We start from the raw sequence: 24,090 nt of genomic DNA on the forward strand, positions 1-24,090 counted from the left end.
CACGTCTGTAATATACGCCTCTTATTCGTTAGGCTATTATTCTTGGGACCTTCGTCACTCTTTTCTCACTCAGTTCTTATTCTTTTCTAACTCTGAGCTGTGGAGTTCAGCCTTGGTGGAGCAGTGGGCTAATGCCTCCTTAAGTAACACCAGCTGCCTGCAATTAGTGCAGGTTCGCATCCCACCAGGCTCAAGGTTGACTCAGCCTTCCATCCTTCCGAGGTAGGTAAAATGAGGACCCAGATTCTTGGGGGCAATTAAGCTGACTTTGTAATAATGCCGCTTGGGGTGTGTGTGAAAGCCCTATTAAGCAGGCATATACATAGAATGAAGGCTACTGCTAAGCTTGTAAGCCGCCCTGAGTCTTCAGAGAAGGGCGGGATATAAATGGAATTAAAAAATAAAAAAGGTACTTGCCTGACTTTAGCTCTCTCACAATTGTGAAAGCACACTGCAAGCTTTAGGTAGATAAGTAACATTGTGTTTTATTTTTCATTCCTATTTTCTGACTGCATAAAACTATCTGCTATCCATTGTGGTCCGCCTGCTTTTTCTTTATAAATTATGTTACCACAAATAGTTGTACTGCGACAGAGAAAGTTCATTCTTCCCCTAGCTCTGCTCCAAAAAGAAGTTGCTGTTCTGAAATACAAAGGTCAAGGAGTGTGTTGTGCAGCTGACTGAGCTGACCTCAGTATAAAGTGGAAGCTATTCCAGTCCGTCTGATGACATTGTGGGAAGACCCATCGAAATAAAAGAACTCCTCACATCACAACTACTTTTTAGAAAAAGGGATGAATTACTGAGAGAGGGAAAAGATGCCAAAAGCCAAATCTCACTTTAAGCACTTTGACTAAAACCATTCTTTTCTCAAGAATCTGAATAATTTTTCAGAATCTAATCTGAAATTAATCACTGGTTCCTTCCTTAAATATCTAAGCAAAGTAGCTGCTGGATATTTTTTTCTGTATTGAGGGGCGATAGGACTTTCAACATGTGATTTAGTTTAAAAGTCTGAAGTCCAATTTGTGGTATAGCTAGACAAAATGATGGATACCATGATTATATGCTTGTAATTTTTTAAAATTACATTTTTGGATTTTGCATTTACATTTTGCATTTTTTTGGATTATATTCAAAGATTTAATTTTCTCCCATCCAATACCATTTTCCATATGTGAAACTCTATACATTCAAATGGAATTGACTTTGCAAGGGCAGAGTAGTAGACACGTACTTGGATAAGAATGATAGGGGTATATCCTTTTCAAACAGTCCCAGATTCAATTTTTGTTTATCTCCTTTGAAGGCAGGGAAAGATTCCTGAAACCAGAGAAGACAATTTCAGTTAAACAATGATTCTGCCCTGCTGTCTAAACTGATTTCTCCTCTGCTGGTCCAGTTTATTAAGCCAACTTCAGACATTCTTGTCCAGATTGCAGAGGGACTAGGCTGGTGCTCAACTCCGGACTATGGTCTTAGTAGGATCTGGTTGATCATTCCCTCTGTCTACCTCATCTTGCTGTCTGGCAGTCACGAGGACAGTCTTCCAGTGCCTTGCTCTTCCATTTTAAGGATTGCTTCCTCTTCATTGGTTCACATACATTTGCTTTCCCAGATTTGAATAAACAAACACATTCAATCTCCTTCCCACATTTTCTCTTTCAACATTGATGTAGATTATTTTTTCACATTACGGTGTCATCATTACTCTGATGTTACAATAAGCAATGCAGCAGGGGAACAGGTTGATCTCCACTGGTAGATTTTCTGTATGTTTATGAACACTTTGTAATAAGGATGTATCAATAGTTCAGCTTAATGGAAATAAAGCAGCAACATTGTGACTTTAAAAATGAAAGGGAGGGTGCATGAACTTCTGAGGCTGAGGCTAGCTTCTTGATATTGTTGGTCATCTGTAAGAGTATTAAACATGAAAGTTGACAAATGGTGGAGAACATTCGGTAGCAGTATGGCAGTCCAGGATAGAATGGTTGTCCGGGTTAGTGACCAGCCATAGCTGGGAAGCGGGAAAGTTGGCAATTGACTGGGCCTTCTGCTTAGATTGAACAAAACAGAGGGGACCACTCTGAAAGGCTTTAAATGGTTGGGAAATAGCAGTCTGAAATCAAAAGTGGAAACCATTGGAGCAGAGTAGATTTGTAATGGGTTGACAGTGGCAGTTGGAGTCATCCATTTCTGCAGGCTACTACTAGCAATAGGCCAAGCAAAATGTGTGAGTTTGCCCTAAATGGTTGGAAGAAGATGAATCAGTAGTTTGATTCCATATTTCTTATGTTCATGTGCATCTGCCGCTGGATTTGAAGAGGTAGAGCAAATGCCTTGAGGAGGAAGTGTTTTTTAATTCTACCCTTAGAATCTTACACTGTATGTACCTATGATGAATCTCTACAATACCGCTTTTTTTTTTAAACTTCACTATCAAGGTGTTGATTTCTTTAACATGGCTGTAATGGAAATATATAATTCTTTCGGGGACTCTTTAAAAAGTTTTCATTGGGAAGGATGTGTTTTTATTTAAAATTTGAGAAAGCTAAATATTATCCAGTCAGAGTTATACATATCTCTATAACACTTTTAAGAAAGCAAAAGCCTCTTCACATGCATAAAATAGTTGCAATTGTTAAAAAAATGCAAGAACTGAAATATTACTATTTTCAAATGTTCAAATTATAAACTGTTTTGCACAAGATGTAGTACACCTATAATATACTAAAAAAACTAAGACTGATTTTTTTCTCTTGCCTCAGACATTAGTGGTATCAGCGGTTTCTGTTACTTCCCAGAAAAGAGTAATGACAGTGATTGCATTTAATATGAATTCTGTTTTATAGTTTTATACTATGCTGCCTAGTCATATTTCTGTAAAGTGGGTAACATATAAATATAATAAATGAATACTTAATGATATTCATTTGGATTCAAAGGATGGGATATGAACACTTTAATTAAAACGTTGGCAATGGAGAGCAAGACCCCCCCTTCAACACATTTGATTTGGTCTGTTGCCCTTGCTATTATTATCTCTTTTGTTTTATTGGTTTTATTGTATTTGATTGTTGTGAACTGCCCAGAGTCACTCAGGTGGCATAAAAATTTAATATAGCACACTATTAAATAGGGTAGTCTGTATCTCCTTCCATCATTTCATCACATTTTTTTTCTTTTCTAGCTGGCATTCCAGTGTTCTGTGGCTACTAAAACAGGTTTTTTTGGATCAAGTCTAGGTAATCTCCACTTTCCCTCCCTTGAACTGCCAATGTACAGAAGAAAGGGGTGTGAAAAAGTGTCTGGCACCAGAACTTGAGAATGCTGCTTTAGCAATTAGAGAAAAAATAAAATGCCGAGCCATCAATTAACTGCAAGGTAAAATTGTGCAAGCCAAGGTGAACAACAGGTAGTCCTCAACTTACAAGCACAATTGAACCCAAAATTTCTGTCGCTAAGAGACATTTGTTAAGCAAGTTTTGCCCCATTTTAAACCTTTAGCGAATCACTGAAGTTTTTAAGTTAGTAAAATGGTTGTTAAGTGAATCTGGTTTCCTTGTTGACTTAACTTGTCAGAAAGTTGCAAAAGTTGATTGATCACATAATTCCAGGACACTGCAACTGTCATAAATATGAGTCAGTTGCTAAGCGGCTGAATTTTGATCATGTGACCATGGGATGCTGCAATAAAGAGTCTTCTCCAAACTAGAGTGTTTTGGTTGTATTGGCATTGCTGCTCTCACCATTCCTGACCAGTATCTTTTAGTTAGGCCAACTGGAAACTTTTGTCTCTTTGAAGGATGACAAGTTGGGGCAGGCTGATTTAGAGGGAGGACAGTCATTTGGCCAATCCTTCTGCTACTGCTGAGGCAGCTGCTATCTCCCTTCCTTCCCCCACTTCCCAATGTAGAACATCAGGCTAGCTTTGGCTTAATGAGAAGGTGTGGCTGCTCTTTCACAGATCAATTTCTGTTATATGGTCCTCAGAAGAAAAAATGAGAAACCAAATAGGTGGCCCACTACTTTAGAGAGAATTAAAGATTAGCAGCAGCATACTGTCTAGCCTTTAAAGTACACACATGCACATAGGGCTCAGAAGTGGTCTTTCACTCATTTCCAATTTCTATAGGTCAAAATGGGATCTGTCTCATTTCTTATTTGAATTAATTTCTTGCTCTCAGAAACCTTTCCTCAAAAACAGAAGGGAGGTGTTGATGTACTTTTTAAAAAATGTTATTTGATTGTGAAAATGTTCCTGCTTCTAGTTCATTAATCTGCGTCATGTTGTTCCCCAAAACACTTTACACTTGTCCATGTAGAAAAGAAAGTTTATTAGTCATGCTGCTCACCAGGATGCAGTCTTAGAAAAAAGAGCAATGCGGCTGCTTGGCACAGCACCCTCTTCCCCACATATTTATTTACCCCAGAATGAGGCAAGATCCCCATCCCATCTTTGATAGTTTGGAAGGCCAAACATATCTTACATCCTGGGCTCTCTCTTCTAGATCCATGACAAGAACTGAAAGGCTTGAAGGAAAGTGCAGTGCAAAGGGAACAATCCTTACTCTCTTACACACTTCTCAGTCCAATAAGAACACCCGTTGCACACATACCATTTCTTCTTGCTAAGGTGTGAATAGCCAAGCCATTTATGGGGATGTTAGAATAGGCAGTTCTGGTACAGATGCAGTAGATATGTTGGATGTAGAATCACAAGACATATGATGGATTCATGGCTGCAAATATTTTCTCCTTGACCATAAAGGACACTGGGGGAAGATCTCAGTAGAATGTGAGGAAGGCAGGCAGGCAGGCGGGGGCTGGGGTAAATCACAAAATCATGCAAAGGAAGGATAGTTACATGTGTCAGAAAATGGGGAAGGAGGCCATTGTCTGGTGACTAGAAAGCGAGGCTTCAGGTTCGCTTGAAAACTGTCCCCTGAAAGCCGAAGAGGTAGCTGTATGGAAGTCAGTATGTGTGTGATTTTGTGTGGTGTATTGTTCAGGCAAGGTACCTGAGAATCCCTTTCCCCATAACAAATTATCTTGTATTAGGGAATTCTTGCACTTTGACACCCTTTCTGTGTGGCAAGTTTAGTAAAAACTGCATGTACTCAAGTATTACACAAGTAGTTAAAGCTGCCCTACTGCTGGAGCCCTGGCATAAGCAGAAAACAGCCCTGCAGTGCTCTCTGGATCCAGCCCAGGAATGGAAGTCAAGATTGCTAACAGAGTAGGTGATAGTTGCCTCTTGTTTTCTTGATGCTGGTAACACTTTACTACTTGTAGCTAAAGCTGTCATAAGGCCATGTCCACTCTCTGTCCTTGAGCCCTCTTTTTCCCCCTTGACTTTCCTTACTTGTCCAATATTCCTTTCATCCACTTCTCAGCCCTAGATCAGTACCCCTATTTCAACCAAGTTACAAAGTAGCTTCACAGATCTGTGTAGCTAATAGTGCAAATGGACACCCTGTTTATATTACTTCCTGTTGATATATTTATTGGCAATCACGACTTTTACTGGTGAAATAAGGCCTACTAAGTGCCACTTTTCCCATATAATCTCTTGGAAATTGGAGTTGCACAGACTGTATGCCTGAATCAGGCATTACACGGCATCACAATATCCTTGAATTCAAGCAGTAATTTCCATGTTTCCTTCATTATCCCCTAGTTCTATGATATACTGAGCTAATTCCTTCTTTGTTTCCATGCCTGTGCTTTGTCTTCTGTCTGACAATTTGCTTTCAGGTTCCAGGAAGCATTCTTGACATCAAAGAGGATAGCTAAAGACAGCATGCTTCTTGGGCATAGAAATAGATTACTTCTTGGGTAGCACCTTTGGGAAGTTGCAGTATTGCCATGACAGGCTGGCAAAGCAAGCTTTTAGTAGCAGGAATGGTATTTTTCTGGATTATAAGTATGTCACATGTTCTATATGATGAATCAGAAATATACAAAAATGCACCTTGAAGCTGGGAGTGAGCTGTAAAATTTCTGTATATATTGTGTATGTATATGTGTGCATGTGTATGTGTGCGTGCGCATGCCCATGTGAGGCCAAAAAGAGGAAATGTGGAAGATTACATATTCAGCACTTGATGCTTTTATACTGCCACCTGCCTCACTCACTATCGCTCTTTTCTTGAAGCACTGCATCTGACTCCTCGGTGATCTGCAAAAGTGTGCTCATCTCAGGGCTTTCGCTTCTCAGCAGATCCGTGTTCTCTGTCTCATCTCCACCAACTTCCACCATCTCTGTGGCCTTCACTTCAACCTCTCCCTCACGGATCTTCTTAACATGAAAGGTGAAAGGTGGAACTTTATAGACAGCTGTCTTGGAACGTGCATAGACTACATGATCTGGGGTAAAGGACTTCTTCAGCTTATCTCGGGAAGTCTTCATCTTCTCCCTGCGTTCAGTGGTGACTATCTTAGTGCCTAACTTGTTCATTCTCTTCTCCAGATTATGTCGAGTCTTCTCCAGATTTTGCTTGGTTTTCTCCAGGTTCTCTCTGGTCTTCAGCTTGGTCTTCTCTAGGTTCTCTCTAGTTTTCAACTTGGTCTTCTCCATTTTCTCCTTAGAGAATGCCTTCTTGAAGTCATCAACCCTCCTCATGCTGCTTCTCTTAATACGTTCTGCTCGTGATTCCTCAATAATCTCTTCAACTTCAACCTCTTCATCTGAGGAGAGCTCAATATGATCCTCTCCGGGGTGCTCCTCACCAGCTGGGATCTCTTCCCCTTCTTCCTCTTTTTCCATTTCTTTTACAGACTTACTTATGCTCAGCTTGGTTGGCAGTTTTACCTCATCCTGCAAAACATAAAGAAAAACTACTGTGTGCATAATTTTTAGATCTTATAGAAATTAACAGGCAGTTAAACTTTGGCCTATGCTATGGCAAGAAAGCAATCCTATTATAATCTTATTAATTCTTTTTTGTTTTAGTTAAAATGGCTTTCCTATTCCTGATAATTTAGTGTGTTAAATACTGATAACAATCATTAATACCAATCAACTTAAAAATTAATCCATTTGTAGACCAGACTAGAATTTTACTTGGAAATCTAATTGTTTAAACCAGAGGTCCCCAACCTTTTGGGCACCAGGGACCGGTTATGTGGATAGAGATTTTTCCGCGGACAGGAGGGGGCGTAGTTTTGTGTGCTGCCTGCATCCTGTGGATGGGGCTTTCCTTGCTTGTGCGGAATGGTTGCTGGCATGCCACGGCCCAGTACTGGTCCACGGACCGGAGGTTGGGGACCCCTGGTTTAAACCTTTCTGTTATTTTGATATCCTACACTTTGAACTAAAAATCCATATCTAAGCATCATATTCATACTGGAAGTCTAGAATATGATTTATAAATATTTTGGCAGATCTTTACAATACTTACTATATATATTTCATTTTATTTTTTATGGGGATGTCCCCTTTTTCTATAAAAAGGGTATCCCTGCAGTTTTTATAATACATTAGTCATGATCAACTTTAGGGGGCAGTGCACATCTCCATTTCTTTATATATATATATATAACAATCTTTTATTGAATATACAGTTAAAAACACAGAAAACACGGTGGACATGATACAGCTTTCTTGGCTTAAACAATACTATTAGTATCACCTTGTAAAAAGAAAAAGGTCTCTTTACAAAATAACAAAATATATGTATAGAATCTGTGAACTCCCTAGTAAATATTCTTTCAATCGTGTATATTATAGTTAAATAACTTTCAATTCTATCTTATAGAGAATACTGGTGTAAAATTTCTAAGCTCTTGACTTATCAATCAACATTTGTCCCAGCCTTCCTCCTTAACTCTAGCCTTTTATACACTTCATTCCAATTTTTGTAATAGTCTGTTTCAGTTTTGTTCTTAAGCTCTAATGTTAACCTATCCATTTCGGCGCAGGATAGGATTTTTTTATTACTTCTTCTTCAGTGGGGGTTTCTTTACCCTTCCATTTCTGAGCATAGGTTACTCTTGCTGCAGTTGGAATGTGCAGTACTAAATATAAAGATCCTTTACTGAATTTATCCTTAGTAATCCCTAATGAAAAAGTTTCTGGTTTTAATTCAATTTTTTGTGATAATATCTCTTCCAGCCAATTTTTTTATCTGATGCCAAATTCTTGAGCTTTTGGGCACTCCCACCACAAGTGATAGTAGGTCCCTGGCAGTTATCTACATTTCCAACATATCGAAGAAGTTTTTTTATCCATTTTTGCTAATCTTGTGGTGAGGGGATGCCATCTGTAAAACATCTTATATGGATTTTCTTTATAGGTGGTGGCTAACGTTAGCCTCCTGTTCCTATCTCATAATAATTGCCAATTATCTAGATTGATACTATAGCCAAAAATTTTGCTCCAAATTAGCATTGTGCCTTTTACTTGTTCTTCTAGCATATCTTGCTCTAATAAATATTGATATATCTTTTTATTGTTCTATCTTCTGTTCCTAATAGAATTTTACATAATTCTGTGCGTTCTAATTTTATCCCGGGTTCTTTTTTATCTTTTCTGTATCGTAACTGAATTTGCAGATATGCCCACCATTCTAGCTCTATGCCATGTTCTAATAATTTTTCCCTTGTTTTCAACTCTTCACTTTCATCTAAAATGTCTTTATATGTAATTACCTTTCCTAAATTCATAAATTTTGGGTGCATAAATATCTCCAATGTCGATATCCAATTGGAAATTTTTATGTAATTAATTTTTTTAAATTTTAGTCCACACATCTAATAGTGCCCATCTTTACATAATGCTTCTGAAAATACTGGTGTGCCTTATGTTTTCCATCCCACAGTATCGCATGCCACCCTATCTGCCTGTCGTGGCCTTCTAATGCTAACAGTCTCCTATTCCTTAGGTGTATCCATTCCTTTATCCAATCAGATGTTGCCACCTGATAGTATCTTTCCCAATTTGGGAGGCCGAATCCTCCTCTTTCCTTTGCGTCTTGTAATAATTTGAATTTAATTCTCAGTTTCCTCCCTTGCCAAATAAATTTGGATGTAATTTTATTTAAATTTTCAAAGAAGTCTTCGCCTAATTTAATCGGTATGCATTGAAATAGAAAAATTAATTTAGGGAGTACATTCATCTTAATTGTCACTATTCTCCCTATAAAAGAGAGCTACAGGTTTTTCCATCTATCTAAATCCACTGTAATTTGGTCTATTAGTTTATCGTAGTTTTCTCTTTTAAGTGTGATGCATCTTGCCATCAGTTGAATCCCCAGGTACCTTACTTTTTTAGTTATTTGGATATTAATTTTTTCTGCAAGCTTGTTTTCTTGTGATTTGGTCATGTTCTTAACTAACATTTTAGTTTTTTCTTTGTTAACTCTCCATTTCTTAAGGCAAAGAGCCAATGATGTTTTGAGATGCTTCCGCAGTCATATGTCCAGCATGACATTGCACCACAACACAGTGTGTATGGTGAAACACAGAATGCTGTTACCTTCCCATATACTTATATGCTTGATCTTAGTGAAAAGATCAAGATGAGATAATAAAAAAATTATTCTTGAAATAACATAAGATTGCCAGTTTTGGTGTAGTGATATACCAAACTAGACAAAGAATAATCAAGAGCTATTGAACTTGTTTAAGAAGGGAATGGCTTTGCCTCAGCATTACTAATTGGTCATTTTTTAAATGTCCGCTGCTCTATTGTGTCTTCCTCAGATTTATCAGGGCTCTATAATTTTATATTTTAGATTAGTTTTAACTAATAAGAATGAAGCTTTTTAGCATATTTTTCTGTGTGTTGCCCCTTATTTATTGTTGGATGTTCTGGATGTTCGAAAACATCCTTTTTCTTCTTTTTTTCTGCTGGTTAATGACTGCATTAAAGTTATTTGGATTTTATCATGGCAAAAATATTATTCTCCTATTCTCCCTTATTTCTGCTTTCCAGTGCTACATAGAATATGTATGAGCCTTGGTGGAGCAGTGGGCTAATGCCTCCTTAAGTAACACCAGCTGCCTGCAATTAGTGCAGGTTCGCATCCCACCAGGCTCAAGGTTGACTCAGCCTTCCATCCTTCCGAGGTAGGTAAAATGAGGACCCAGATTGTTGGGGGCAATTAAGCTGACTTTGTAATAATGCCGCTTGGGGTGTGTGTGAAAGCCCTAATAAGCAGGCATATACATAGAATGAAGGCTACTGCTAAGCTTGTAAGCCGCCCTGAGTCTTAGGACAAGGGCGGGATATAAATGGAATTAAAATAAAAATAAAAATAAATAATATGATGGACTGCACAAAGCACCACTTAGCAAATCTTGAATGATAGCTACTGTGTCAGTGGTGGAAATGGAACTATTCCCAGCTTTGTCATAGTCTAATTTTGTTGACCTCTTTTTGCAAATGTTCTTTAGAACAGATATCTTGTTCTTTTCAGTAGTTATTCTTTGCTTTGGGATTTCCCAGGTATACAACAACAGCATATACTTTGAATAAGTAACTTGCCCTGAGTTACTTATAAAATTATAAAGGCAGGAGAAAAATCTAATAAGTTGTTACCATGCAGCAATTCATGGTTGATGTTCTGTCTTATGGTTGGTATGTCACATTGGGCAGTTCAATACTTATTAAATTATAAATGGTAGCTAACTTTGAGAAAGATGGTATAAGAATGACTTCAATAAGTAATTAACTTTCAAAAGTATGCTAGATAAATCATCAAAAATATTCACAGGCACTCTCACGCATGCCGTGATCTTCACTTGGTGCAATATGTTGCTCTAACACTCTTTTTTGATACCAGCATGCTCAAGTACTGATTGTCAAATGATCCTCCTCCCTGCCCTGACCCAATGCACATAGTCTGATTTGAAAACCTTAAGTAATGGAAAGAAAAGTAGGCAGTTAAAAATAACAGCAGATTTAATACACCTGGAGCAATGGTAGCAAACCAGATGTAACAAATTTTTCAGTACTCTCTTTCTGTTATTTGATGAAATGCCCTTACACTGTTAAGTCAGTTAACATTGTGTAAAATGGTTTAAAAAGCATATAATCAGAACTCAAACTTGTCTAGTCTTTTTTCAGTAGTTTCATCATGGATTCTATATTTGAAATTCATTTTTTAAAAAGCTATTTTAAGATCAGACATAATTTTGTTTGGGGAAAGTGAAATAATTAACCTACTAGTTATCAGAACTGTTCTGAAAGTTTCTTTTTAAAAGACTGGATTACTAACTAAAAGTTTAGTAGATTCAATTATTATCTAACTAGCAACAGCTAGAAGAAGTAGCAGAACAGCAGGAGAAAATATGGTTCTGTTACCTCTGCATGATACCAGCTCACTTTGTCTCTCCTGAGGGCACATATACCATCATGCTACTGAAATCGTTCCCATGCTGGCATATAATGCTGCATATAAGAATGCAGCATTAAGCTATAACTTATGGTATATAACCTATGCTTTTTCCCCCCTATCTTTTTTTAGAGATATAAAATGTTGGTATTTGTAAGCTGTATGGGGATCCTTTTAGCTAATGACAAGCATTATTTAAACAAATCAAAATAGTGGGTAAGATTAAAAAAGACATGGGATTTAATACATAGCTCTGGAATATTATGACTGTTTTGATTTCTTCATGTACTTGCAGACTGCCTGAAAGATGTTGTGTAGCCCGGCCAGAAACTATTGTTAAAACAATGACGAAAGTGATAGAGAAGGCTGTGTTCATATGTTATACTGGTAACTAGGCTAACATAACATTGACTGGGATCACATAATACACAAAAATGGGAATAATATTTTGGAAACTGGAATACCGATTTTTAAAAAATATGTTTTCAACTTCCAGTATAATATTGTAAAATGGTTGGTGTAGTGATTAGTTTGATGTAATGGTTAAGACATTGGGCTAGAAACTGGGAGACTGTGAGTTTTAGTCCTTCAGTGGGCAAAAATCTAGCTGTGTGACCTTAGACCACTTGTTCTCTGAAACCAGATAATAGCAAACTACTTCCAAAAAAACTTGTCAAGAAAACTGAAGGGGCTTGACCAAGCAGTCACCAGAAGTCAACAAATATTCAAATGCTCACTCATCCCACTCCAACTCCCACCATCACCACCCGACACACATTATAAAAATAATTTTAAAATGAAATAAAGTACAGCTGGATATGAAGCATGGCAGTGTCAATAAATCAATCCATAGGCACAGTGAGATATATTGCCATCATACTGGAGATCCAAGCCTTAAACTATAGTTTATAAATCACTATGATAGATTTTATATAGCATGCCAACCAGAGGCAAAACAACCATCTTTTGACTTAGCTTAGTGCATGGCAGAGCCCTAAAACTGGAAGTAGTAGGCACCTCTCAGAAGCATTTGTCATAGATCTTTCTCTGCAAACCAGTAGCAGAATCCCATCTGACATTTTATATTATTGGAGGATTTGTGCTTTTTGTTACTTGTAAAACTTACATCAACATCAGTAAATTTGTTTTGGGGACAATAACGAATTCACTATATATGCAAGTTATTTTAAGTACTCCAATATGGCTGCAAGATAGCGTTTAAAAACTAATGTTTTATGGACAATTATACTTGTTGATCTGGAAATGTAATCAGAAAATTTAAATAAAACATAATGCTAAACATCATTAGAAAGCAATGGATGTTTAAAAATTTAAATTAGTATTATAGCTGTGTAATTTTTTTCCACTGAACTGCAATAGATAGCTACAGCATAGTTAGATATGGAAATTCTGAAAAAAAGGCAAATGATAGAACATCAGTGAAAATCACAATGAAAGAGTGAGGATAAGTTTCCCTGATTAATTTGTTGCAAATGGGAAAATTATACCTCTTGGATACAAAAGACCAGTACCTTTTCCCCTCAAATAAATTTAGTTAACTACTGGTGTCACACAAGTTGTAAGAAACTGAAAAAAGTCTCAGGAAAGTGAAGTAATAATAATACAGCATAAAAAGCAAGTGAAATATATATCCATGTTAAAAATGTAGCTGCCTCAGTTAGAACCTTTGATGATAGTGCAGCTATTCTTGAAAGAGTAATTCTAAGCACTCAGAATATCCTACTACAAAACCCAGCTTTTTCTTTGCAAATGAGACATAAGCAATCTTGCTGAAGGCTATCTAAGCATGGCAAACCAGAGAAAATTAGTAGATTGGGTTTTTCTTGTGTGACACTTTCTAGTTATACAGTATCTGACAGATCAGAATTTCTAAAGAGAAATTAATGGAGTAAAATTTATCCTTATAGGATGGCTCATTCCTCTTTTTTATTATTATTTGTGTTAGCTAGTTGTAATTAGAAGCTCCAGGTTTCAACAGTGTTTTTGATCGGGGTCAGCAAAAGTTTTCTATAGGGTCAGGTCCTGCCTATCTGAGGCCCAGGGCCTGGCAATCTGTCAATTGCCCACTCAATTTTTAGCTTGTTGGCCATATAAAAGCAGGCAGTGAGGCTAATTCGGCCTGTGAATTGTAGTTTGCCAATCCCTATTTTAGACTAAAAAGCTATACTTCCTCATAAGAGGTAATTAATGTCATCAGCAAGAAATAAGGAATACCCAAAAATTTTACCTCAAAATTAAACAACTATTAGAGTTACATCTCTGCAGTGTTTTGATTTTTTTTTTTTGTTGTAGCTTCAGGTGCCCCTGAGGTGGTGTCTGGGATGGCCATGCTTTCTGAAAGTATTTGGGCCCAGTTATTGCAACAACAAAAACTGTACATTGGTTGGTTTGGGTTTAACTACCTAGTTTTGGCTAATTCAGTGAATCCTGATTAAAAGAACCATGGCTTTGTTTGAGACGTGACCTCATGCAATCCCTTAAGTTTTGTTCCCACCCACTGCAAGTATGTTCCCTCTCTGCCCCAATAACTTGCTGTTAGTAGAACGCAGCCTTCTCTAGTGTGGGGACTCACATTATTATTTCTGCACTAAAGCACTCCTTACACCAGCTAAGTTAGGGGAAAAGATTTTAATTAGGTTTTCTTTGTATCAAGGGTTTTTGTAATGGAGAAACTTTTAATTATGTGAGCACTCAATCTGCAATGTAAGTGGTGCATCTGAGATATAGGTAGACCACTACATATTTTTTTAAAATTCCCAACTCTTTATCTGTCACCCAACCCTTTAATCATTTTTCACAAATCACAGAGATCTGCCTAGCATTGTCACTGCAGGCAAATATAAAGTGTGCAAAAAGACATGAGGATGAGAAGGGAGCATATTTGAAATGAGATTGGTTTTCACCCAAGCAGCACATAGCAGTGCATCCTGCCTGGCATTTTCAAGCCATGCTGGAAATAGCCACTACCATACAGAGCATTGGGGCAGAAGCTTAAAGATAGGAAGATTTATAACCCAGGAGCTGTACTATTTGAAGAAAGGGAATGGGGAAAGCTGTGGAATTACTGGGGAAATTCTTTCCCATAGGCTAAGGGGAACAGGACTGAGAGACAGAAGGAAGGGAAAGAGAAGTCAAAAACGGATCACAAGAATTAAGACTTCTGGGAACATTTTAAGTATCTCAATTTTGCCAAGCAATAATCGTCAGTGTGGCTTTCCTTCTTTCCCTTTTGCTATAACAGTTGTTCGGTGGAGTGAGTTTTCACATTCTTCCTAATGGGATGTTGGTAATTTTTTCATTTCACTCCTTAAGCTACCAAGAGTTAAAACTGATTAGTGAAATGCCAGTAGCTTCAATTAGAACACTGCTTTTTAAGGGTCTGTGTTATTGTCTGATAATACAATCCAATCAACCAAAGAATATCAAGAGTCACATATGAAACAGAGAATGAGATAATAACGAATCTTTCCTGTCCAAATGAATTTTGTCTTCCAGGCAAATGCTCATATTTTTTACCACATTTTTTGCTGGCTAGCAAGAGCTGCCCAAACTTATAAGTGATAGTAAATGGTACTGTGGAAATATTTGGAGGGGGCGGGGGGGGGAATGATGTGACTGGGGGGGAAATTTAATCCTTCCTATTTCTACTGATACTCTTTTATTGCCAGTCCTTTCTCTGTAAGAATTACTAACTGAATATGGAAAGAGGAGAATCAGTGAATGGGAGGAGGAACAGAAAGCTAACTTCCAAATTTTCCCTAAAAGAAGCTTTTCCAGATTCCATTTTCACAAAAATATTCTATTTAGATTATTTTCTACATTGTTCCAAATAGCTACTTCCTACCATCATCCTAACTCTGCTATAATGAAGCTGAGTCTCAATTGAAGCTGAGTCTTTGGTTCCTTAGAGATGGGCGAATAGGACTGGGGAGATCCAAGTTCAACATCCATTGAAGCTTCTTGGGGTAATCAATCTCTTTCAGTCTAACCTATCTCATAGGAGGAGATGTGGAGGAGAAGCAGAATGCTGTTATGTTGGAAGAAATGCGTATCTAACAGAGTGCTTACAATGACACTAAAAGAAAAATATTCACTATTTACACACAACATCAGGAAACTCAGACTTATAAATAATTCCAAATTTTCTGGTTCTATAATTTCATTATTTTTTCCTACTTTTATCCTTAGATTCTCCTTCCTTTTTTGATTTTATGCAGTGCTTCAGCTTCCACTTCTTTATTCATCACTTTTTTTGTTAGCCAATGCTTTCCTGGCTCAAAGCTCTGTAGACTCTATAGATCTAGTACCAGGTTTGTAATACCAGTGACTTGCCCAAAACCACCCAGTGAATTTTTCCAGTGGCTGAAGATTGTCTAAAATCTAGACAACCCTTATTCAGTCCTTTCCCATTCCTTATTCAACAATCACTACACTATGCTTGCTGTCTTCCATCAATGGGGCTCTGCTGTATCTTCACTTTTTCCCTGCTAGCAATTCCTAATAAGCACTTATTGCATTCAAAATTTTGTATTAAGGCTACAGGTACAAGCAATTCAAGAGATGTTTTTAAGTGGTAATACAAAAACATAGATAAATATTCAAGGGTGAGGCATTAAAATAGTACAACTCTGGCTAATATGTTAGATTTGCATTTGGGGGTGGAAATTCTTGTCTCGACCTTCAGAGCCTATTTGAGTCTTAGGCCAAACTTCTGTAAAAGTAATAAAGTTGCAACTGTAGGCCAGACTTCACAATTAGGCTCTGTTGGGTGGGAAAGAGTTGCTATTTGGAATCAGGATATCCCCCACCCCTTTCATGGTGCAGGTCTATCAGTTTGTTCACAACAACACCTGGAAGGGCAATTCTTCATCTCCTAGAGACTCCAGTCATCATTGGCCAGAAACATCAGGAATCATTTCCTTCCCTGGGAAACTGCACAATTAATGCCTGAACAAAAGTTTCCCTTGCTTCAGAGTTGCATAGCTATATCTGGAAGCTAGCCATATCCGGACAGCATAGCTCTGATTCTTATCAATCTCTTCTTGGCTTCATAACATTTGTACAAGGAGAGATGAATTCCAACCCTCCCCATTGGTGCACGTAGGTCATGTCTTACTTGTTGATCTTCTGCTTCCAGGTGGCCCACATTTCAACAGGGAACTGTAACACCACAAATTATGGAACCCAATCAATATCAGAAGAGAATCCCAGCTATTTTTTTAGAACTTATCCTGACTTTTTTTTACCTGCAACTTAAAGATGCAAATATATCAATACTCCTTTTTCATCCTATTCCCCCCCCTAATACAACAACCCTATGAGGTGAATTGGGTTAAGAGTGAATGACTGACCCCACGTCACCAAGCCAGTTTTCATACCTAAAGGAGGCCTACAACTCAGTCTCCTGTTTTCTAAGCCAGTACCTTAAACACTACACCAAGCCAGCTCTTTAGAATTCAACACAACTGGAAGCATCAAGTTAGGAAACAGTGTAGTGGCTATGCTGCTGCAAACAAGGGAACTATAATTAAAACAAGAAGACATTAGGTAAAATTAACTTAAAACATAGGTAAAGGGGGGCAAAAATGAAAGATTAATGTCACAGGAATATACAGGTAGCCCTTGAGTTATATTCAACAACTGCTCAAAATTAAATAAGCTAAACGAATGGTATTTGCAATGGGTTTTGTAGCTCTGGCTGTCATAGTATGTCCACAGTTACATGTCCACAATGTCCAATATCCCCTTCCAGCTTCCCACAAGTAAAGTCAATGGGGAAGTTGTCAGGACTGCGGTTACACAAGGTCCCATACATTCCTCATTTAACAACAGCAACCTTGACTGCTCTTGTTAAGCTATTCAGTCAATGACATTATCCATTATGATTGGATTGATGATAATTCCATTGTAAATCAAGGACTGTCTGTAAACAACTCATGTGAAAGTCTTTCTATTTTGTATAAGCCAATACATTTTATGAATCAGCCATAGAACACTTATTAATAACTATGTACCCATTTGGTTTATTCTAATTTCTGAAATCACATATTATCAATGATATTAATTTATTACATCTAATGCAACTTAAACACCTGTAAGCGTTTTAGAACAAAAGTGGTGGATGAATAAAAAAATAGGCAAGAGTAAAGTGCTAAATGTGCTAGTAAAGGAGTTGTGTTGAGAGAAGGAAACCTGAAAATCACAGGTAGCCTCCAGGTAGCTTTAACAACTTGCTAAAAGGGTGCAAGTGAACAACTGTCTGCAGGAGTATAAATTTTTCCATTCCCCACTATCCAGTCAGAGCTGAAGCAGCTTCTTGAATGAGAAGTGAAACTTCTTTAAAGAAAAACAAGAAAGTCCAGTTGCCTCATGAAAAAGCGTATTTGGGCTGAAAATCACAGAAGACTATGTTTTTAAGAAGTTTATAGGAACAATAAGAAACACAAACTTTTGCTGAAAGTTACAAAAAGCTTAAAGCAGGTGGAGGATAAAGCATACCAAGGAAATGTAAACTAATCTTTCAAAAGTCTGAAATAATGAATAAATTCATTATACTGTAAAGGAAGACCTTTTTATGATGATCAGATTTTAGTATCAGTTGTGAATGTTATTTACTAAATAATTTTTGCTGCTGTTTCAAGTCCTAGTTGGATTGTTCAGTATCATTCTGGCCTGTATAGCAAAGGGTGAGGTCAGAATTTAAGCAGAGCAAGTCTGTGCACAACAATCTGCTGCTTGAAACATCTATCACTATTAGAGTGCTTTGCAAATGAGCCTCTGCTCTGCATATCTGTCAGTAAAGGCTAGGGGCACTGTAAGGGGAATAGGGATTATATGCAGACTTATATCTGATCCTTATAGGGTTTGAATCAGGCCTCTTTGTTACCTTGGGTGACCTGACAGGAAGATCTGCATCGTATCTAATATTTCCAGATAGCTGTGAACCAAAGGTAAAACACCAAGTAGTTACTGGACAAGATGATTTTTGCCATTACTGATTTTCTTACTAAGGAGCTGCAGATCTCCCCAGCTAAAATACAATGGAAATCATTTAGTAATACATTGGATTTGTATTTAAGCAACAAGAAATTGCAACAGAGGAATGAAACGAAAAGCTCCATCTATCCTCTGCAGTTAACACAATAAATAAATGACTGCCAGAGAGGCTTCTATAACCAGCAGAGAAATGCTGTGGGTTACTATGGGAGGGACAGAATTTTACTTTTATTTCTAGGGGCCCTTGGAGTACAATAAAGTCTTCATTGAATTGAACTTGTTCAGAGACAGTTGTATACCTGCTGCATTTATATTTAAAACCTCTAGCTACTCCATTTTGTCATTTGAATGTGCCTGCCTTCCAATTGTCTTCCAAAAGAAAGCTGGATCCACCAATCAGCATGCAGGATGTGCTTCTCCACGCAACGCGTAGTTCAGATTTGGGAGATGTGTGCATCGGCCTATCTGCAACCATCTACAACCTATGCTTATCCATCAACCCCTTTGTAGTGTAGATATGTGTCAATGCCTACGTACAGTTGTGGGCAAATCTAAATCATTTTTAATTCATAACAAGATCCATATACTATAGCAAAAGTACAGATTGTTTGGGCCTAGAAAGCACAATAGTAGAATCGTACATCATGCTGAACCAAATAAAATGCATTTTAACTTTACAATTGTGCATGAGCCCACTTAAAAGATCAAAAAAAGGAACAGGTTGTACTGACAGAAACCTAAATTGAAAGATATAAAAATTGAAAGATATTTCATTTGTTTGTTTTTTCTACATATTTGTATATTTCTATTTTGTGGCCTTCTGCTTTGTGGCCTTCTGCTGAGAAAAGGCAGCTATACCTTTATGAGAACTGCAGGAGGCAATACAGAAGAGCTCAGATGCACAACTCTCCTTCCCAACTTGTCAATTCCACAGTACAGCTTTTCTCCTTCTCCCTCCCTGTGTCTTCCATCCAAGTCCACATTCCTAGGCAATGAATCACTGATCCAGCGGTCTTTATGTGTACACTCAACTGCCTGGTTGCTACAACACTAATAATAAACATTCCTCTTCGTATATAAAAGGCCAGCAAGGCACAAAGACAAGTGATGTTCCTAGCCTGGTAGGGCTGGGCATTATGCAACCAGAGGGTGGAGAGGCATAGAAAGCAGAACAACAACAGTTTAATTCAGCCTTCACAGGAAGGGAAAAGGCATGCTTGATTCTCCAAATAATAAAGCCTTTGCCAGGTACTAAGATTTGTGTGCTGCTACCATGTTTTAATCTTTGGGGGAAGGCAGACAATGTTTTTGAAAATATGTGCACATTTTGATCAATCTAATAAAGCGTGTTCCTTTCTAGAGACAAGTTTGGAATTAGTTTATCCTCAGTTCTGTAAATATGAAAGAGAAGCCAGCTCTGCATACCTCTATTGGCTGAACCTAAATTGTTGTTATCAATAAACTTTTCACTCTCTTTCCCAAAGCAATGTTCCACAAGCAGAAAAAAAAGATGAAGGGAATAAATTAATAGATAGATTCTAGGTTGGTGTTCACAGAATTAAAGGGAAGAAAAAAAAAGTGCTGCCAAATGTGCAATAACTTTCTCAATTTAGGGTCCTAGGGATGGGGACAGGGAAGAGAAAGGGAAGCAAACAGAGTATATATGGATGTCAACCAAATATTTATGGGAACTAGAAGATGCCGTCTGAGTCCATTCACATCTGTGTTTGTTTGATGGTTTCACAAATTATCACTTCAAGGCAATAATATAATACTGAACTGCCCAATGGCATTCTCAGAAAATTACCTCACTTTCAGTAGTGAGTGAAACACAATTATACTCCATATTACTACTGAAAACAAGAGACCTGTTCTCCAAAGGCTGCAGAAAAGAAAACCATGTTTAAAATGCTTACATTCATATGGGAAGTTAATCTTACTATGGCAGACATGTCAAACACAAGGCCCGGGGGCCAGATCCGGCCCGTGAAGTGGTTTCATGCGGCCCGCGAAGCCATCCTGGAAACAGTGAGGGAACGGCCCCCACTGCCTTGGCCCTGGCCCAGAGACCCTCCTTCTGCCAGAGACCCTCAGATCTGTCCCTCTCCTGCCCAGGCCCCCATAAGCACCCTTGATGCGAACAATGTAGAGCTGGCCATGCCCATCCAGTAGGCCATACGCACTCTAGCCACACCCACCCAGTAGGCCACGCCCACCCTGGCCATACCCACCCGGCCCCCTGAGGGCAACCACAATGCTGATGCGGCCCTCAATAAAATTGAGTTTGACACCCCTGTACTATGTGCTAAAATAGTTATAATTATGGAGAGTTGGGAGGGATACCATCTTAAAACAGAAACACTTTTTGAGAGATATCATTTTATTTTATTTTATCTGGGGATTGGCCTAGGAGTTATGCAAATGTACAATTTCTCTAAACTTTATTATATTAGGAGAAAGAAAAAGAAAAGATGAATCAAAAAAAGCTGATTGGTAGCTTGCTTTTTAAATTCCCAAAAGTGAACTCAAAATTAGTTCCCTGATTAGTCAAACTAAATTTTCAACTGAACATTTAATAAAGTGTCTTCAAACAAATAGGCAAAATTTCACCAACAGTAATATATATCCATTTATTAGTTTAATCAAAATAGTAAAATTGTTTGGAATATGCAAAGACAGGTTAGGAAAGATTTCTTAAATAAGCATTCAGAAGTTCTGGAGCTTGGTATGAAGTTTATTCTTGGCTATCACAAGGTATTTCATTCCAAATTTCTCCCTTTTCTTTCTGGAAATCCTGTATATTCATTTAGTGCAGGGAGAGATTAAGGAAGGAATTTGAAGCATATGAGCCAGAAAAGGGCCTTTCATGTCCAACCAGAAAAATAAAATAATTTTGTCTACATTCCTTTTTCCGCAAGGGTGTGGCTGGGTGGCTAGAATTCCAAGCTTGAAGAGGCACATACTGGTACAGATAAGAAATATAAAAATTTGTAGCTTTAGTCCAGGAAATCTTCAGTTTATTAAGATGACCTGTCCTGAAACAGTATACATAAGAGCATTCATTCCTTTATCTCATGGAATGGGGAGTATATCAGTTCAAGGCAGGGGTCTCAGTCTTTAAAAGTTTCACATCAAGTAGACTATCACAGAATATTTCCACCTCATTAAGATCTCCATACTGCAAAGAGTAATGTTTTGTGAAACTGCCAATTATAAAGCTGGTAAGGTCAGAGTGGTACCATTTTGCTGAGGATAACTTGCTTTATGTCTCCATTCAAATTGATTTGAGTCAGGGACTTGCTTGCACTGAAGATTGCATTTGCTCAATTTGCTACAACTTGGTTTGTTTAACCATTTTTTTATTGAATAAATCAGTACTGACTGGCTTCTCAGACTACACAATGCCATAAATAAAAATGTATACAAGACTAAGTTCACTTATTTCTACAATTGCACAAACCACATGGTTTAGCGTTTAACTGTGTTTAAAAATTCAATACAATAAGTTAAGAATTTTAATCAGTGATGGTGTTTGAATGTCATGACAAAACATGGTTTATCAAAGTAAAAAATACTAGACTCATTGCTGTCAAAAATGCCATAAACATGTAATCATGTTTAGTGGGGTATCAACTTCAAATGAAAACATCCCTAGCAGCAGCTCTATTTAAGTTATCTTAGTTAGAGGCTAATGTAGTTGTGAGGAAGTTCAGCTTGGCAAAAAATAAAAAATGCTGACTCTGTAAACCACTTAGAGAGGGCTGCAAAGTACTATGAAGAGATATATAAGTCTAAGTGCTATTGCTATGGTCATAAGTGATATAACTTTGAATGGTCACTAAGTGAAGAATTTTACGTTGATGATAGAAGCAATTATATGAAAATGAAAAAAATAATGTAATATATGTATGCAATATGTGTTCCATAGCAAGATTTGGAGGTCTACAAGAGCTTTCACAGAAGAAGTACTTGATGGATTATTATCATTGCTGTCATTTTTACTCTAACACCAATATTGTGCATGACATTATGCAACAACCTAAGCCAAAGGATGTAGTGTTCTGGATCACATTAAATCTTAAATCATATTTACAAAGTACCATGACTAAGTTTGCACATTAGAAAAGCTACACTAGCCAGGTGCTCACATTGGACTAAGCAATAAAGTGGTTTATTTAATTTGCTTTGGTGTATAATGCAATCCTAGCCATTGCGATTTATCTACCATAGCATAAGCTTAGCAAAAAGTATGAAAACACTCATTATAGCTTGGTAAATAAATTATGGCCTAGTACAATGTACCGAATAGCTATGAGGCAATCACCCAGACCCACAAGATAATGACAAAAATCATTTAAAAATTAAGATCTGACAACTGTATAAGATTTTGAGTATATTTTATTCATTATTTGAGGGAATGAAAAGGTTGCCTTCTTTAATGTGGTGCAGTAACTTTTTCTCTGCTTTGTTCAATAAACCACAGTTAATGTTATACAAATCTTGACCACTGAGTATGGCATGGAAGATATTCTTAAAGGGACAAGATATTTCTTAAACTTGGAAATACCTAAATCAATGTGTGTATGAATGTACATATGTGTTTGTATGTGCATATGGTGTTTGTGCAAATTAACTTTTTTAGAAGCGTCCTTTGTATAAAACATTATTTCTTGTGAATGGAGTGGCTCCTAAAACAAACAAAAAACAACTAATGAAGATCCTATCGTGCTGGGAAATGGAATATATTTTTCTCATATTGAGATTATTATACATACTTATACATAAACCCATCTGTGAATAAGCTGATCCTCAAATTTTTAACCAATATATTGTGAAAAATATGCCCTCTGCACATTATTTTTATTTTTGTGAGATGGGCAACTAAATAATTATGATATATAAAATAAATAAATAAGCCAACTCTAAAAATATTTCCATGTTTTAATTTTCAGAATTAGTGTAACTGTAGATAATCCACAAATTATCCATTTTTCATGATGTTTTGATTAAAAATCTGAGGGTCAGCTTATCCCTAGTTGAGATTAAAGGTGAGTATATATATTATATATATATATATATATTATCTGACCGCTTCCATGCTTGCCCCTCTCTTCCTGAAAGAAAAAAATTGCCAAGATGTGACCTATGCCAGGACAGGATTGTCTGCATCACAGCAAAGAAAAGACAAAGCAAAATTCCAGGTCTTAGTGGTTTGATGTGATGCAGCATTCACTCCATGCATTTTTTCACTATTTCTTAGGAAGCAAATACCAGGCAGATACTGAGGCATCAATGCTGCTAAATATTCTCAGGCACTGTCCCTGGATGGCTAAAGGCACAAGTTGCTGCAGTTAATCTGTCGAGTCTAAGCTGCTTGTGACAATAAGTAGGTCCAGCAGGACACTGATAAAATATGAACAAAGGGGGGAACTAAGTATAGCGATTTTATTTCTTAATTATTTTTTGTGTGAAAGACGAGTATGTGTAGCATTATCTACACTATGTATTAAAACATAAGCAGCCCAAGCTGCTTGCCTGAGGCATATTACGTAGTACATGACTGTCCTCTACTAGCCAAGCCAGGATGCTTAGAGTCATCCAAGTTAGTTGGGCATAAAAGGAAGAAAAACGTTATCCACATTTCTTTCCTTTTGGGGCAGTAAAACCACAATGAATTATTAAATAAGGAATAATTTGCTGGTCTTTTGAGACATGCTAAATTCATTGCCAG

The 24,090-nt window shown here is 37.3% G+C and overlaps 1 protein-coding gene across 1 annotated transcript in view; it reads right to left on the reverse strand.

Annotated features, from left to right (window-relative positions):
- Positions 1–393: 393 nt before the first annotated feature.
- Positions 394–24,090, reverse strand: part of CAVIN1 (caveolae associated protein 1) — a 33,515-nt gene continuing 9,818 nt past the window's right edge. Inside the window, exon 2 of the mRNA XM_081344849.1 lies at positions 394–6,823. Coding sequence (XP_081200975.1) covers positions 6,134–6,823 — 690 coding nt within the window. The 3' untranslated portion in view covers positions 394–6,133. The remainder of the gene's footprint in view (positions 6,824–24,090) is intronic.

The sequence above is a fragment of the Vipera berus genome (assembly GCF_964194415.1).
Source record: "Vipera berus genome assembly, chromosome: Z".
Classification (NCBI taxonomy): Eukaryota; Metazoa; Chordata; class Lepidosauria; order Squamata; family Viperidae; genus Vipera; species Vipera berus.